Genomic DNA, 14462 nt, shown 5'->3' on the forward strand with positions numbered 1-14462 from the left:
TTCAGGGGCGCCTTGTCCCTGAACTGAATACACTGAGATGTTAATGCCGAAACCCTCTCCCGTTCCCCGCCGTTTGTTCCCGCGCGCTTATTGTCATCTGAACACATCCATTGTGTCTGGAATCAAACTTGAGAGGACTTAAGCAACTTTGAAAGTAGTCTATAGAATCTCCATTGAGCATGTCGCGTGTCCAGCAAATGGCATGGTCCCGTTTCACATTACATTTTTCACTTCGGCTGTTATCAATAATTTACACCACAATTATAGGTTGCATAATATATGGCCTACTTGCACGATACTTCCGCTGCCACTTTATTTAACGTCACAAGAATTTAAAACCTTTAGATTTTTAGAAGAAGAAAAAAGCTGAAGATATAAATGGTCTAATGTTGTGTCTATAATGTATATTTCTTCAGGGTTGGCTGTACTTCAAGGAAAAGTCCCCGATTCTCCGGAAGGTCTCCGTATATTGTCAATGTCTGTGATGCGCAAAGAAGTGCAGGTGGGCTAGTTCAGGCGGTTCAGCTGGCATGACTTTCCCAAGGGTTGTGCCTTTTGAGGGCGCTGTGTGAAGAATCCGGAGGCAAGGGCCTCAAGACAGGGGGCGGTCCACCGATTCTCCTCGGTGCCTGCGAAGACAAAAGTGACAATGCATTATTTCTGAAGAAAACAAAAACATGGGGAACACATATTCACACATTCACTTCTTTATAATGTAAGGATGGATATCGTTGAGGTAGGCCTAGATATGCTTTATGGTCGCAAGACAATTTAATGTGTGACCATAGGTTTTTGCAACAGGTGTCTCAGATTCTTGTATCACCAGAAAATCGAAATGTTGTGGAGACATGGTGAGAATTTCCACGGTGCTGCCTTTAACCTCATTGGCGTGAAACTCCGATATAAAAGAATCAATAGCAAGACCTGGTACGAGTCCCCAAACCGAGCAAAACACAATTAACATCAACACATTATGGGGTGATTTTCTACGCTTTTCTGTAAAATCTCACCTCACACGTTGAATGTTGAAGCCTACTGATATGTCTATAGGCGTGTCGGTATAGGTTTACATTTAGCCTATGGAAATTGCATCAAATTTCAATGAACATGTAGTCATTTTTTATAAATTAGTTGACAGAACATTGACATTAGCTCACCACACACTAATTGAAGGCTATGAAAATAGCTAAAATAATAAGGCAGCATTGAGTGGGCTATAAGCCTACTTGCCCTAAAATGTAAAAAAATAATAATAATAATCTAAAGGCTATAATATACCTTTATTTATTAATTCATTAAACGTGTTGATATAGTTAAAGCCTATAGATAATATAGGCTAGTTGTTTTTTGGAGACAGTGTAATTTTCGTAATGACTGTGCTTCTTTCCATTTAATAGCATAACGTTATAATAATATATTAAGATTTAGACAGCAATATTCGAGTATATTTACGCTGTTAGAGGTCCAAGATGATACGCGTTCAATAGATTATTCGTTGAGAGCTCTTGGCTGATTGGTTGTTGGGGGCTGTCAAAGCAGCGCTCATCTCGGCGCGCGCGACCCACAGGGCATTTGTTGCATTGAGATGTTAAGTGGGGGACGCTATAAATCGGCTCCGGAGGCAGAATTCCTTCACTCGTGCGCCAGGAAGAGTTCAGGCAGTAGGTCAACAACATCTGTTAGCAAACCAGAAACTACCTTCAGAATGGTGTCGACATCCGATTGTGTAATCAAGACCAAAATCATAAATGGGAAAAAGGTGTGTAACCTATGTTACCTACATGCATGCTTTATTGGCAAATAATAATAGCTTTCAAACAGATGAATGTCAACAACGAAGATTTTAAAGTAACTGATGGATTGTATGTTAATGCTTTATTTCTCTCTTTTTTTGTAAGGTATCCAAACCATTGATGGAGAAGAAAAGACGAGCGCGCATAAATAAATGTTTGGATCAGTTAAAATCTCTGCTGGAGAATTATTACACCAGCAATGTAAGTAATACTTCGAATCTATTAGGTCAATTGATACAAACCAATCGTGCTTAGTGGCTAAATGTTTGGTCCTTTTCAGATTCGAAAACGCAAACTCGAGAAAGCAGACATCTTGGAACTAACTGTAAAACATCTGAGAAATCTTCAGAAGATCCAGAGTGGTGCGTTATCCATCAGAACTATTTGTTATCTCGTTCTAGGCCTTGCCTAGATAGGCTGGCCTATCACTATTAGCTTCTACCAGCAGTTATTCGATCTACTGTCAAGTGAAATTCTCGATAGGCTGGGTTTTACGCATGGTGCCATATTTACTCAAAATGTTCCTTTCATTTTCTACAGGATTTTCCATGAACTCCGAGTATGCTGAATACCAAGCTGGCTTCAGGAGCTGCCTAGCAGGCGTGAACCAGTACTTGACAGACAACTCGAGTGGGAGCAGCAGTCGTCTGACCATGCTGACGCACCTTTCAAGCAGCCTGCACTGCGCCGGAGGACAGGCTCAGAACTCCAGCACCGCGGACAGCGACACGGTAGCAAAACATTTGCTGCCCGAAACTGTTGTGTGCTGCCCGATGCAAAGACGTCTTCCTTCGACAGTTGGGCACGAAGTGAGCAAGGCACCGACCACTGTGCCCCTCGCCCGGTGCATCAGGGCGCTCAAACCGTACAGCGCCACGGTGCGCGTGTCCGAATCCAAACCTACTAAACTCTCCGCAGGGACCAGTCAAGTCATCGTATCCACAAATAAGATTCAACTAAATAACAGTCTCAGCTCAAGCTACAGAAACAAGTGTCTCTCAAATGGTCAATACAGCCATGCAGTTACCATGCACAATGTTTGGCGTCCTTGGTAGCATGTTGAATAGAGATTTTGTGTAGTATTTGCACGCTGTAGATTTGTATTTTCTAAATACTGTTTTTACTATTGTACAGATTTTTTTTTCTTCAATAAAATCAAAAAACTGAAAGAACTAAATAAGCCTTTTGTTGTCTTATTTGGTAGTGGACTGGGAAAGTGAATGGGTGGGAAATTCACACACACATATCTTTATGAAAATAATAAGTAATTAAGTAACCAATTTGTACAATACAGAATAAAATGCAATAGTAACAATGCATTTATTCACCTAAACTCATCTTGCAAGCCAAATAGGCCATTCCTCATCATCTAAATATTTAGCTTCAGTCTCTGAAGCAGCCATGACCTTAGCTGGCTTCATTGGGCTGCTGAATAGACTAGAATAGATAACACCAATGCAAATGTTAATACAAATACATTGCAAAATTCCAAAAACCGCTCCCCCTTTTTGAACTTGGAGTCATTCTTCTAACCTCTCCATGGTTGCTCACATGGAGTGATTTATTCATCCTTGTCACTGACATGGTTAAAATAGTATTTTATACAGATGTAGAATCCTAATTTGATCATCCTGTTGCAAGAGAACGTTGCTGCAATGCAGGACATTTTAAACTTGTAGTGTATTTGAGATTTAAAAAGGCTTCTGAAAAGTTAGTAATTTCCACTTTGATATTTCAGACTTGATTTTCCACATTTTCTGCAGGATTATTTTCCTGCTGTAGCAAACAAAACTGTCTCACATTAACATCTTACATCTGTAATGAAAATTGTTTCGAATCTGCAGTAGGCCTAGTTAGTAAGCTCAAATATAAGTTAGCCACTTGGCTGGTGGGGGAAGTTATAGGTCGCACATTTTTTTTAAATAATTTAGCCTATTATTAAACAGGGGTGTGTCAAAGTCCAAAGTCCAAAAAGCATATCAATAAATTCGTGTATGAAGTTGCACAGGGAGCTGTGCCACCAGGTGCTTGATACAGGTTTAGAACATGCATTCAAATGGTGGCGGACCTCACCAGCTTCTTCGTTCGAAAAAGCAACATTGGGACTGGCCAGGGGATTACGTTTATTTTAATATCAATAAATTGACCCTTTTATATTCTATTGTTGTTTTTTCTTCTTCTTTATTTCGACTGCAGGTAAAGATACAAACATGGCTGTCACCTGTTGCTGAAACGATTGGCATCGGGTGACGGTAACCTTGGCATTTGGTTACCAGGGGTACCCCCATGTTCCCTTTAGTGACACATCCATGATAAAGCTCAAGCTGCTATGTATTAACATTGTCAATGAAGCTATAGCCTATATTAGTCCCTTTCCTACATTGGCAATGTTAAGACATTGGCCTAAGTAACCAGTGAGGGAACAAATCTGGGGGGTTGTCAATCGCCTAGGGCGCATCCCATGACGCGCCATTCATCTCATTGTTCTCCAGTTTTACGCATAACTACCGAAACAGCAGCGCGCAAATTAGGTTCTTGTTGAACAGCACAGCAATTTTCTGCTCCTAATTATTTATATGCACGTTATCTGCTTTCTCGTCTCATAGGCCCCATGTTATCTTAAACGCTTGTGAATCTACATTCACTGTGGAGGTTTGGGATTCATTGTGGACCAGACGTTGGTTTTGGAAGCTCATACATATAAGAATAGTCGTTTAATTTCACTTTCATTTAGTCAGTCCTAAGTCCTAAAGATAACAGGCTACGCATAAAGATGTATCGATATACCCGGCCCAAACTGACCCCCCAAAATAAGTTGGTTTCTTTTGGATGGAAAACAGCGTTTCCGCTGCTATAGTGGGCTGGAGGTCTGGCATCAGTATCATAAAATGGCTCTCTTTTCATGTCGACTAAGGTTGGAGAGGATGGCACCTTGCAGCGAGGAGAATCACTGAAACGCCCATCGCTCTTTCAGATGGTATTGACGGCCTGCTGCATGCTGGGGACGTTGACTAGGCATGGGTTCCCGAAGAAAAGGGCGCCTTCTAGCAATGTGAGAGAAAAAGAAGACAAAAAAGACTATGCCTGGTTCAAGTTGCTCGTGTGCAAAATCTGACCCACACGATATTTGTAGACTGCGTGGGTCATATTAATAGCCTATATCTCTATGCCTTTCCTTAGCAGGCCTACACCAGGGATTCACGTTTTTAGTCGTCATAATTATTATAGCCTACATTTTGTACTAAATGTTCGGTTATATATAAACTTAAGAGTTGTGTTTTAGACGATTGTGATCAGGGCAGCCGATTTAGAACAAGCCGTTTTCAATATAGGCAGACCCACTGCAACCATATGGGCCCAACAGTCCCGCTGTTGCGCTTTTAGTGAAGCGAATACATGGAGATGTATAGGCTAAAGAACCTACCAAAGCCCTGGAGTTTGTTTTACTGAAGAAAAGCCAAGCCACGTGATGTGCACCCTGAATGCACTGAAACTTTTAAGAATTTCTATGAACTCGTCTCAGCGTTGTTTAAATAAGCTAGTTTGGTTTGCACCATAATAGTGGTGCATCAGAGCTGAAACACAGAGAAAGGAAAATAAAACGTATTTGCATTAGACTGTGTCCAGTCAAGCGCCCATAAGAGGCAGGCGTGTAGGCCTGGCCTATATACAGCGATGCAAAGAGCCATGCCCCGTGTCCACCGAGCCTTTCAACACCCTGTGGTGGACTAGAGAGATGTTTTTTCAGGTGGAACATTTAGTCTAAGACCAAGGTGAGGCATATTCGATATTCTCTTGGCCATTTTTTTTTATAAGACTACACTAAAACGTAGAGTGCAAAATAGCCTCAAATCATATAATTTGAGAGAAACTGGATAAAATCCTATCCATTTTAAAGATATAATCCTTTATTGAAACAATAACAAAGCATAGTCCCCGCCCCTGTTTCGCTAAAAAGCTAAGGGATGGGGTGAAGAAATGTAACCACTCTTAAATTCATAGTCAGAGCTATGGATGCAAGGACTGACCATCCATGATATACAATGTCACATTTGAACCATGTTTTGAGGCTATACAGTGTTCGTTTACGTTTAAGTTGTTTACAAACATTGGAGTAAAACAAGTTTATTATTGGGTTGTGGTGGGGTACGACAGTTGAACTAAACTCATGTATAGGTTACATTCTTCAAGAATCAATGGGTAGGCTTATATATCATTAATTTATAAAATGATTCTAGCGTTAAGTGATAGGACTAACATGGGTTAAATACTCGACTACCCCCATTCCACCAACGAAAATGTATCATATTTAGGCGTATGTATAATCGTTGCAATTGGGTGTATTAACCATGAGACCTCCACAGTACCGTGGAATTTCCCTTAGAGCTGGATAAAGACCCGTGTCGAGGCTCACTGGCTGCGGGTAACTTGTGAACAAGGTGTGGGCATTCTCCACGGAAACGATGGTGAGGGGCTAGACGTCACTGAATCTGCAGAGTCAAGCGTTTTAAAACACCTGCTAAAAAATTATGATAGTGTAAATTTAGGCTACTTGAGTTTTTAAGGGGTTAGGCTTACGATACGTGAATTATGCACCAGACATGACTGCATGCGTGAAATGGCAGTGTTCAGGGGCAACTTGAGGATGTTAGTCAGCCTCATATAGAGCTCGTCCTGAAAAAAATCACATGAAGTTGGAGTGCTAGAACTGTCTATTGAATAGACTACATCAGTGATACTCAAATGGCGCCTGCCGGCCACATCTGGACCGCGAGCCCATTAAGAATTGTGAGTGCATAAGAAATATGTCAAAAACAATATATGTCGAAACATCTGCTTTATTTTTTTCTTGTCCTTACAGAATAATATCTCGAATTATCTCAAAGAAGTGTGAACATCAATTCAATAAAACCGAGTTGTGAATCAAACTCTAATATGGTTGATGTGCACCTCACCGAAAAAACAAAAACAAAAAAACAATTCAAAATACAAACGCAAAACACACTTTCAACGATTTCAAACGAATAAAGTGTTTTTTTTCCACTGCAACTTTGATTCGAAATAGATCTTTATCCTTTTAACAAAACCATCATCTGAGCAACAAAAACACCAAATATTGTTCATAGGATTGACAGTCATAAAAGCTTTAACAGAGAAGGATATGTTACAAAATTAGATTCTGATAAATAGGTAGGCTACTGTAAACACAGAGAAAAACAAAATGCAGAAAAAGTCAATGACGTGGCATATTTCGAAAAGGGAATATAAAAACGGTAATACTTTCAAAGAAAGGTGTTCACATTATGATATTCATTTGAATATTGAACAAGGGGTGAGAGGTGCACAATTAACAGGCTAACCTAAATTTATAACCTGGACTTTGGAGCATGACTTATGCTATAGAAACAAATTAGCTTAAAGTGTATGCAAAACATTTGTTAGCAAAGTATTCTGATAATAGCACACTTTCTATGAGGCGCACACACATTATACCTTATAAGTGCATTTATCTAGCCTGGGTACCAGTTTCTGAGGTCAAATGAACTCGACCAAAACAATGGGAATGCCATGGAAACACGTGGGAGAAAGATGCTGTGGGGGAAAGATCCCTAATCTCCTCATTGTCCAACAGCAAAATGTGTCTACATTTAGGCTATTGTTTATTTGTGCATTTCACACTATGTTGGGTGTAAAAATCGGAGTATAATGCTTGTATGGATGTCAACCCCAATACATGTCCATCATGTCATCATCATAAATCAACTGCATTACAGTTCAAAACGACTTTGACTAATGTCACCGATTTCTGTATGCTAACTTAGCTATACTACCAGTTTATAGGAATGCCATTTAGCAATTAGTAGTCACTTCTAAACCTGAAAAGGGACAACTAGCCTAAATGTTATGCAGCGAAAAGAGCCAAATATATATACATCGGACTTTAGTAATCACATTGTGGGCCTGTTACAATACATCAATCATGACAGATTTGACAAATATCCTTATTGCTTATTACTGATGAATGTGTTTTTATTTATTTATTTATTAATGCTTGCATTTTGTATTTATATTTTGACTTGTGTATTTTCTGTAATGTATGTAGTAATTCATGGCTCATCTGTAAAAGAGACCTTGGTGTCAGTATGACTTCCTGATAAAATAGAGGTACAAATATATACATAACAGAACCAGTCAAAAGTTTGGACACACACACTTATTCAAGGGTTTTTCTTTATTTTTACTATTTTCTACATTGTAGAATAATAGGGAAGACATCAAAACTATGAAATAACACATATGGAATCATGTAGTAACCCAAAAAGTAATAAACAAATCAAAATATATTTTATATGAGGTTCTTCAAAGTAGCCACCCTTTGCCTTGATGACAGCGTTACACACTCTTGGCATTCTCTCAACCAGCTTCATGAGGTAGTCACATGGAATGCATTTCAATGAACAGGTGTGCCCTGTTAAAAGTTAATTTGTGGAATTTATTTTTGCGTTTGAGCCAATCAGTTGTGTTGTGACAAGGTAGGGGTGGTATACAGAAGATAGCCCTATTTGGTAACATAACAAGTTAATATTATGTCAAGAACAGCTCAAATAAGCAGAGAAATGACAATCCATCATTACTTTAAGACAAGAAGGTCAGTCAATTCTTTGAAAGTTCTTTGAAAGTTTCTTCAAATGCAGTCGCAAAAACCATCAAGCGCTATGATGAAACTGGCTCTCATGAGGACCGCCACAGGAAAGGTAGACCCAGAGTTACCTCTGCTGCAAAGGATAAGTTCATTAGAGATAACTGCACCTCAGATTGCAGCCCAAATAAATGCTTCACCGAGTTCAAGTAACAGACACATCTCAACACCAACTGTTCAGAGGAGACTGTGTAAATCAGGCCTTCATGGTCAAATTGCTGCACAGAAACCACTACAAAAGGACACCAATAAGAAGAAGAGACTTGCTTGGGCCAAGAAAAACGAGCAATGGACATTAGGAAATCTGTCCTTTGGTTGATTGAGTCCAAATTTGAGATTTTGGTTTCCAACCGGTGTTTTTGTGAGACGCAGAGTAGGTGAACAGATGATCTCTGCATGTTTGGTTCCCACGTGAAGCATGGAGGAGGAGGTGTGATTGTGTGGGGGTGCTTTGCTGGTGACACTGTCTGTGATTTATTTATAATTCAAGGCACACTTAACCAGCATGGCTACCACAGCATTCTGCAGGGATACGCCATCCCATCTGGTTTGCGCTTAGTGGGACTATCATTTGTTTTTCAACAGGACAATGACACAAAACACACCTCCAAGCTGTGTAAGGGCTATTTGACCAAGAAGGAGAGTGATGGAGTGCTGCATCAGATGACCTAGCCTCCACAATCACCCGACCTCAACCCGATTGAGATGGTTTGGGTTGAGTTGGACCGCAGAGTGAAGGAAAAGCAGCCAACAAGTGATCAGCATATGTGGGAACTCCTTCAAGACTGTTGGAAAAGCATTCCTCATTAAGTTGGTTGAGAGAATGCCAAGTGTGCAAAGCTGTCAAATAAGCAAAGGGTGGCTACTTTGAGGAATCTCAAATATAAAATATATGTTGATTCGTTTAACACTTATTTGGTTGCTACATGATTCCATATGTGTTATTTCATAGTTTTGATGTCATCACTATTATTCGACAATGTAGAAAATAGTAAAAATAAAGAAAAGGTGTGTTCAAACTTTTGGCAGGTACTGTATATATATATATCCACTTTGTTGAATGTGCACCAATCGAGCATGTTTCTATACCCCATGGTCTGCGTTCCATTGACCTCTTAACCGCATTTATGTCATATGCCAAATGTTTAGCTTATATGCCAAATGTTTGGCATATGACACAGAGTACAAGGAGTGGAATGTTAGCAGAAGAGTCTGGTACCCATGCTAGCATTTAACTCCATACACTTACAGTGCATTATAATGCATATTATAAGCTGTCATAACTCCAAGTAGTTATAACATCCTTATAATACATCACTATGATGCATTATAATACCAATGTGTGTGTGCCTCATAGAAAGTCTAGAATTTTTTTACAACATAATAAGGCTATAAAAGGGTTAATTGGGGCACACTGCGAGTTGAAAGTACTATCACTCCATTTAATTAATTGATCTGCAAACCTACACAAAACTTGTCTAAATACATTCATGTCAAATGTCAAACTTAAGATTTTAGAACTGCCAAATTAACATATTTGGGGAATATTACATTTTAAAGTTTAAAACATTTGTAATAACAAGTTATCAATATAATTCAAAGCTTTCCAGCATGAGGAAGACTCAGTTGCCTTGGTCCATCATGCCTCAATAGTCTTATACACCTGATGGGCCCCGATTTCAAGTGTTTCCCAAAACACCATCTAGAGTTTTGTAAGAATTTCAGCCAAAGATGTCAAAGCAAAAGGGAATATAAATGTGTAACCACACCACCAGTGAACCACATACTCTATAAACACTGGAGTGCATTGGTGGTGGTGAATTTAATGAACACTATTCACGTTCCTTCAGCCATGCTTGGCTTCACTTCTTACTGGACAACCTCTGGCATGTCAAAGATTCTCTGTAAAAGCACCTCGTTCTCGTCGAGGTCACCCAGAGAACCTGTACTTCTATTCATGGTCCTTCGATCCAGATTCACTGATTGGTCACAGTTAAAGCAATAGAAATAGAATCCCTAGAACGGACCGACCCTCAGACCATTGCAGTTTGACTGTACCCTTAATATGACTGACATGGAATTCTATTTCTATGGTTCAAGCATGTGCCAGTAGCAGATTAGAGCTCCATCCTGGACTGAATGTGGCCCTCATCCTTTTTAACAGACACTATTTTAGACTATTTAGAAGCAGCTCAGGCAAAAGGAGGCATAATCCTAATTTGAGATCTGCATGCATAATTTTACCTCCCACAAATATCACATTGACATCAATGACTGATTTATGTGAATGTCTGAGTTACATCTTTCAAATTGGGATATGGCAGATGTTTTGGACATGAGCCATTGGGTGCATCTCAATTGTGTAGCGACTCCCTCTCCTCGTCTCCTTTCCTCATCCTCACTGAGCTGAAAGAATGGGAAAGGTGTAAGCTGATTGCAAGACTTACCTTATCATTTGATATCTGTGCCGATAGAGAGGAGACAAGGAGGCTTGGAGACCAATTCAGACTATTGAGATGCACCCCTGGTCTGGAGGATTTTCTTCTGCACATCCTGGTGCTTCCTAAAAGGGCCACTGGGGCCAATCTAGGGATATACAGATCGACCAACACTCTGCTGCCAAGTGTCAAGCACCATTTGTGAGGTTAAGCTACTGTTAACGGCTGATGTATATCGTATTATGTATGTCTGCATGAATATCTGTGCGTGTGCTGACCACTGTTACACATTTGTAATCATAAATATCGAATGACAGTATTTATAAGAGGAAACAAGAAAACATCCCAGTCAAATCCTCGATGAAAGAACGAGGAGCACACCAAACCATACATCCAATGTACCTGTAACTTTCATTATGTACACCTCACATCCACTCCACGCCGAGTTAACTTTTTCAAAGTGTCTAAGGGACGTCATGGTAGAAATTCTTCTTACACAACCATGTAGAAAATTACACTGAAGTGAGGCAATTGCAATAATGTCTTTGTATAGGATATTTAACGGTAGGCCACAACACAACATCAGAGGGCTTCCTTCATTAAGAAATAAAGTTGTGTATATTTCCTAAAAACATTCCCTCTCTTCCTTGTTTATTTTGATCAAAAATCTAGCAAATTATCATCCATCAAATAGACGCGTCATAACCACAACAAAAATGAACATGGCATGTTTTGGCCTTGCCCTCTCATCTCATAACACCTTTTACAATATCTGAGATTTTGAAGTGCAAAAAAAATATCAAAATGCCAATTTCCCCCCAATCCTCGTACAAGAAATGACACAAAACAAAAGAGTGGAATATGCACAGGATTAAAAGGAGACGTTAGTATGGGTTTACTAAAAGCAAGGTGTTTGAGTCACTATGTGGTGGAGCTCACTGCCTCCCAGGAATTGCACAGCCTCTTTCAAAGTTGCTACGTTGTCTAGCCTACCAGGTACTAAAGCAAAGGTAGGCAGGTCATGAAATGTGTACAAAGCTTTAAGGCCAATAAAACAGAGTATAAGTCCTAGCTTTGGGAGTTTAGTGTGATTGAATAAAATCAACCACTATTTCGGATTTACCAGTATGAAATCTTTCCACCACCCCAATGCCATGGTTCTGTAATAATAATACTAATAATATTAACAATAAAAACTTTCTCTACTCTATCTAGGTGGCAGATCCTATGGAATCTGAGTGAAATGTGATATATCCCGAGGCTGATGCAGAAGGTGAGCTTATAAAACTATTTGTGCTCCCTTTACTGTCTCCCGTAGTCAGGTGCTTGTGTCCCCCCCAGTCGGGCCCAGCTCTGTGGGCTCCTGTCCTGCTGGGCCTGTGAGACGAGTGCTCCCCAGTCCGCAGGCTTTGCCCCGTGGGGACTAGTTCGCCTTGGTGCTTCCCCTCCCGCCGGTGCTCACGGAGGGAACCTGAACGGCATGCCCTGGAGCTTTCCCCACCGCACGCCCTGTCTGCCCTGTGTGAGCCCTCTGGTGACCCTCCCCGACTACAGCTCCTGCCATGCTGCGAGAGGCGCCGCAGGGCATGGGGCTCACGCTCAAAATCGGTGAGCGGGAAATGCGGGTACAAGATGATGTGCTGCTCGTAGACGTCTGGGATGAGGGAAACGGTGGAGGTGCGGCGTGGGCTCTTCATGGGACTGGGAAGCGGGGTCTCATCGATAAAGTTGATGACCTCGTCGCGGCTAAAGCAGCGCAAATCCGCCTCCTCGTAGCGCTCGCCACCGCTCACCCGCGGCAGCTGCTTGAGCATGTGCCCGCTATCCTCTGAGCGCCGGCGCTTGCGGTGCGGGTGGCTCTCCTCGTGGTAGGAGACCGGGTTGCTCCTGCGCCTCTCGTGGCGTGGCAAGCTGGAGTTGTAATGGACCAACCCCATCACGTCCTCCGTGGAGCCCCAGTGGTGTAGGTAGGAGGGGATCTGGCCGCTGGTCCACATGTCGGTTTCGTCGTGGGAGAATCTTCTTGTAGGGGGTACCTGGCGCAACACAACACACAGACCAATAACATCAGCTTGTATGGAGAAGTTTAGGCCTGGATAATACGCATATGAAAATGGCTATACATTCATACATCTCAATGAAAAAACAACAGCAATACATTTTGTTTCTCTTACTGCTTAAACTACAAATGCAAAGTTCTTTCAATTATTTGGTGTTAAACATTAGGCTATTTTCTAATCAACTGTTGTCTTCTCTAACATGAGTCATTAATGCAACTCAATTAACACATATTTGTTTTTGAAACTATTATGACAGTAATACAGCACTACTATAACAACTAACTTGTCGGGCTAAATGCCATTCTATTCCAAATTGATACTCACATTCCACATTGTTCTGAGAACTAAGTAGGAGAGACATAACGTCAGCTTTTAGTATGGGTTTGTCAATGAGAAGATACACAGCACAAAACTAATATCAGAGTGCCACCATGTGGTGTCTTTTGGTAAATGCAGAAATGAAACAGCAGACTATACAGTAGCGTTGAGTGAGAAGTTTGACCAACAGGGGGAAGCAAAGCACGAGTAGTAGTTGAAAATGAGGAATGACAGGGGAAGGATGGGGAATATAATCCCAACGAGATGCAACATGGCAAGTGAAGAAGTCTGATTCTGTAAATATTAGCCATTTGAGAATTGCACCAACAATTCTTAAATGGAGCCACGTGTTTATGTTATTTAAAAAAATAAATATTTATTGAATTGTATTGACAAATTGTAGCACCCCAAATAGTAGGCAACAATGTGTATTTAATATATCTGTTTCAATGCCATGACATGTATTTAGTTGTAATACAAACACATTTGTTTCATTGATAATTATTTATTGATTATTATTTTCCATTATACAGTATTGACTGCTGAAACCAATTACACACTGAGTGCACAAAACATTAGGAACACCTGCTCTTTCCATGACATAGACTGTGAAGATACAATCCAGGTAAAACCTATGATCCCTTATTGATGTCACTTATTAAATCCATTTCAACCAGTGTAGATGAAGGGGAGGATACAGGTTAAAGAAGGATTTTTAAGCCTTGAGACAATTGAGACATGGATTGTGTATGTGTGCCATTCAGAGGGTGAATGGGCAAGACAAAATATTTAAATGCCTTTGAACGGGGTATGGTAGTAGGTACCAGGTGCACCGGTTTGAGTGTATCAAGAACTGCAACGCTGCTGGGTTTTTCATGCTCAACAGTTACCCGTGTGTATCAAGAATGGTCCACCACCCAAAGGACATCCAGACAACTTGACACAACTGTGGGAAGCATTGGAGTCAACATGGGCCAGCATCCCTGTGGAAGAACACTTTCGACCCCTTGTAGAGCCAATCCCCCGATGAATTGAGGCGGTTCTGAGGGCAAAATGGGGTGTAATTCCTAATGATTTGTACACTCAGTGTATAAGATGTACTATTTAGACAAAACAGAATCAATGGTTTAATGAGTCAATGTGGTGAAATGAT

General features: G+C 40.6%; 2 protein-coding genes across 4 annotated transcripts in view; one reads left to right on the forward strand and one right to left on the reverse strand.

Moving 5' to 3' along the window:
- The first annotated feature begins 1629 nt into the window (after positions 1 to 1629).
- On the forward strand, positions 1630 to 2848 carry her3 (hairy-related 3). The gene is made up of 4 exons (XM_029720283.1): positions 1630 to 1759; positions 1899 to 1994; positions 2074 to 2155; positions 2334 to 2848. The coding sequence occupies exons 1-4, from the start codon at positions 1706 to 1708 to the stop codon at positions 2846 to 2848; spliced, it is 747 nt and encodes a 248-aa protein (XP_029576143.1). The 5' UTR covers positions 1630 to 1705.
- Positions 2849 to 9914: 7066 nt separating this feature from the next.
- gpr153 (G protein-coupled receptor 153) overlaps positions 9915 to 14462 on the reverse strand; it is a 53904-nt gene continuing 49356 nt past the window's right edge. For 2 of the 3 annotated variants that reach the window (XM_029719791.1, XM_029719792.1), the window contains exon 6: positions 9915 to 12967. In XM_029719791.1, coding sequence (XP_029575651.1) covers positions 12143 to 12967 — 825 coding nt within the window. In that variant the 3' untranslated portion in view covers positions 9915 to 12142. Of the gene's footprint in view, positions 12968 to 13315; positions 13336 to 14462 lie in introns of all 3 variants that reach the window. The other variant, XM_029719793.1, reaches the window with a different exon arrangement.

The sequence above is a fragment of the Salmo trutta genome, chromosome 28 (assembly GCF_901001165.1).
Source record: "Salmo trutta chromosome 28, fSalTru1.1, whole genome shotgun sequence".
In the NCBI taxonomy this organism is placed as follows: Eukaryota; Metazoa; Chordata; class Actinopteri; order Salmoniformes; family Salmonidae; genus Salmo; species Salmo trutta.

Bases quoted from the DNA above. Each gene is read 5' to 3' on its own strand.
- her3 (XM_029720283.1), top strand. From the start codon at position 1,706: ATGGTGTCGACATCCGATTGTGTAATCAAGACCAAAATCATAAATGGG. The intron at 1,760-1,898 runs GTGTGTAACCTA...TTTTTTTGTAAG, and splicing joins AAATCATAAATGGGAAAAAG to GTATCCAAACCATTGATGGA. The intron at 2,156-2,333 runs GTGCGTTATCCA...CATTTTCTACAG, and splicing joins TCTTCAGAAGATCCAGAGTG to GATTTTCCATGAACTCCGAG.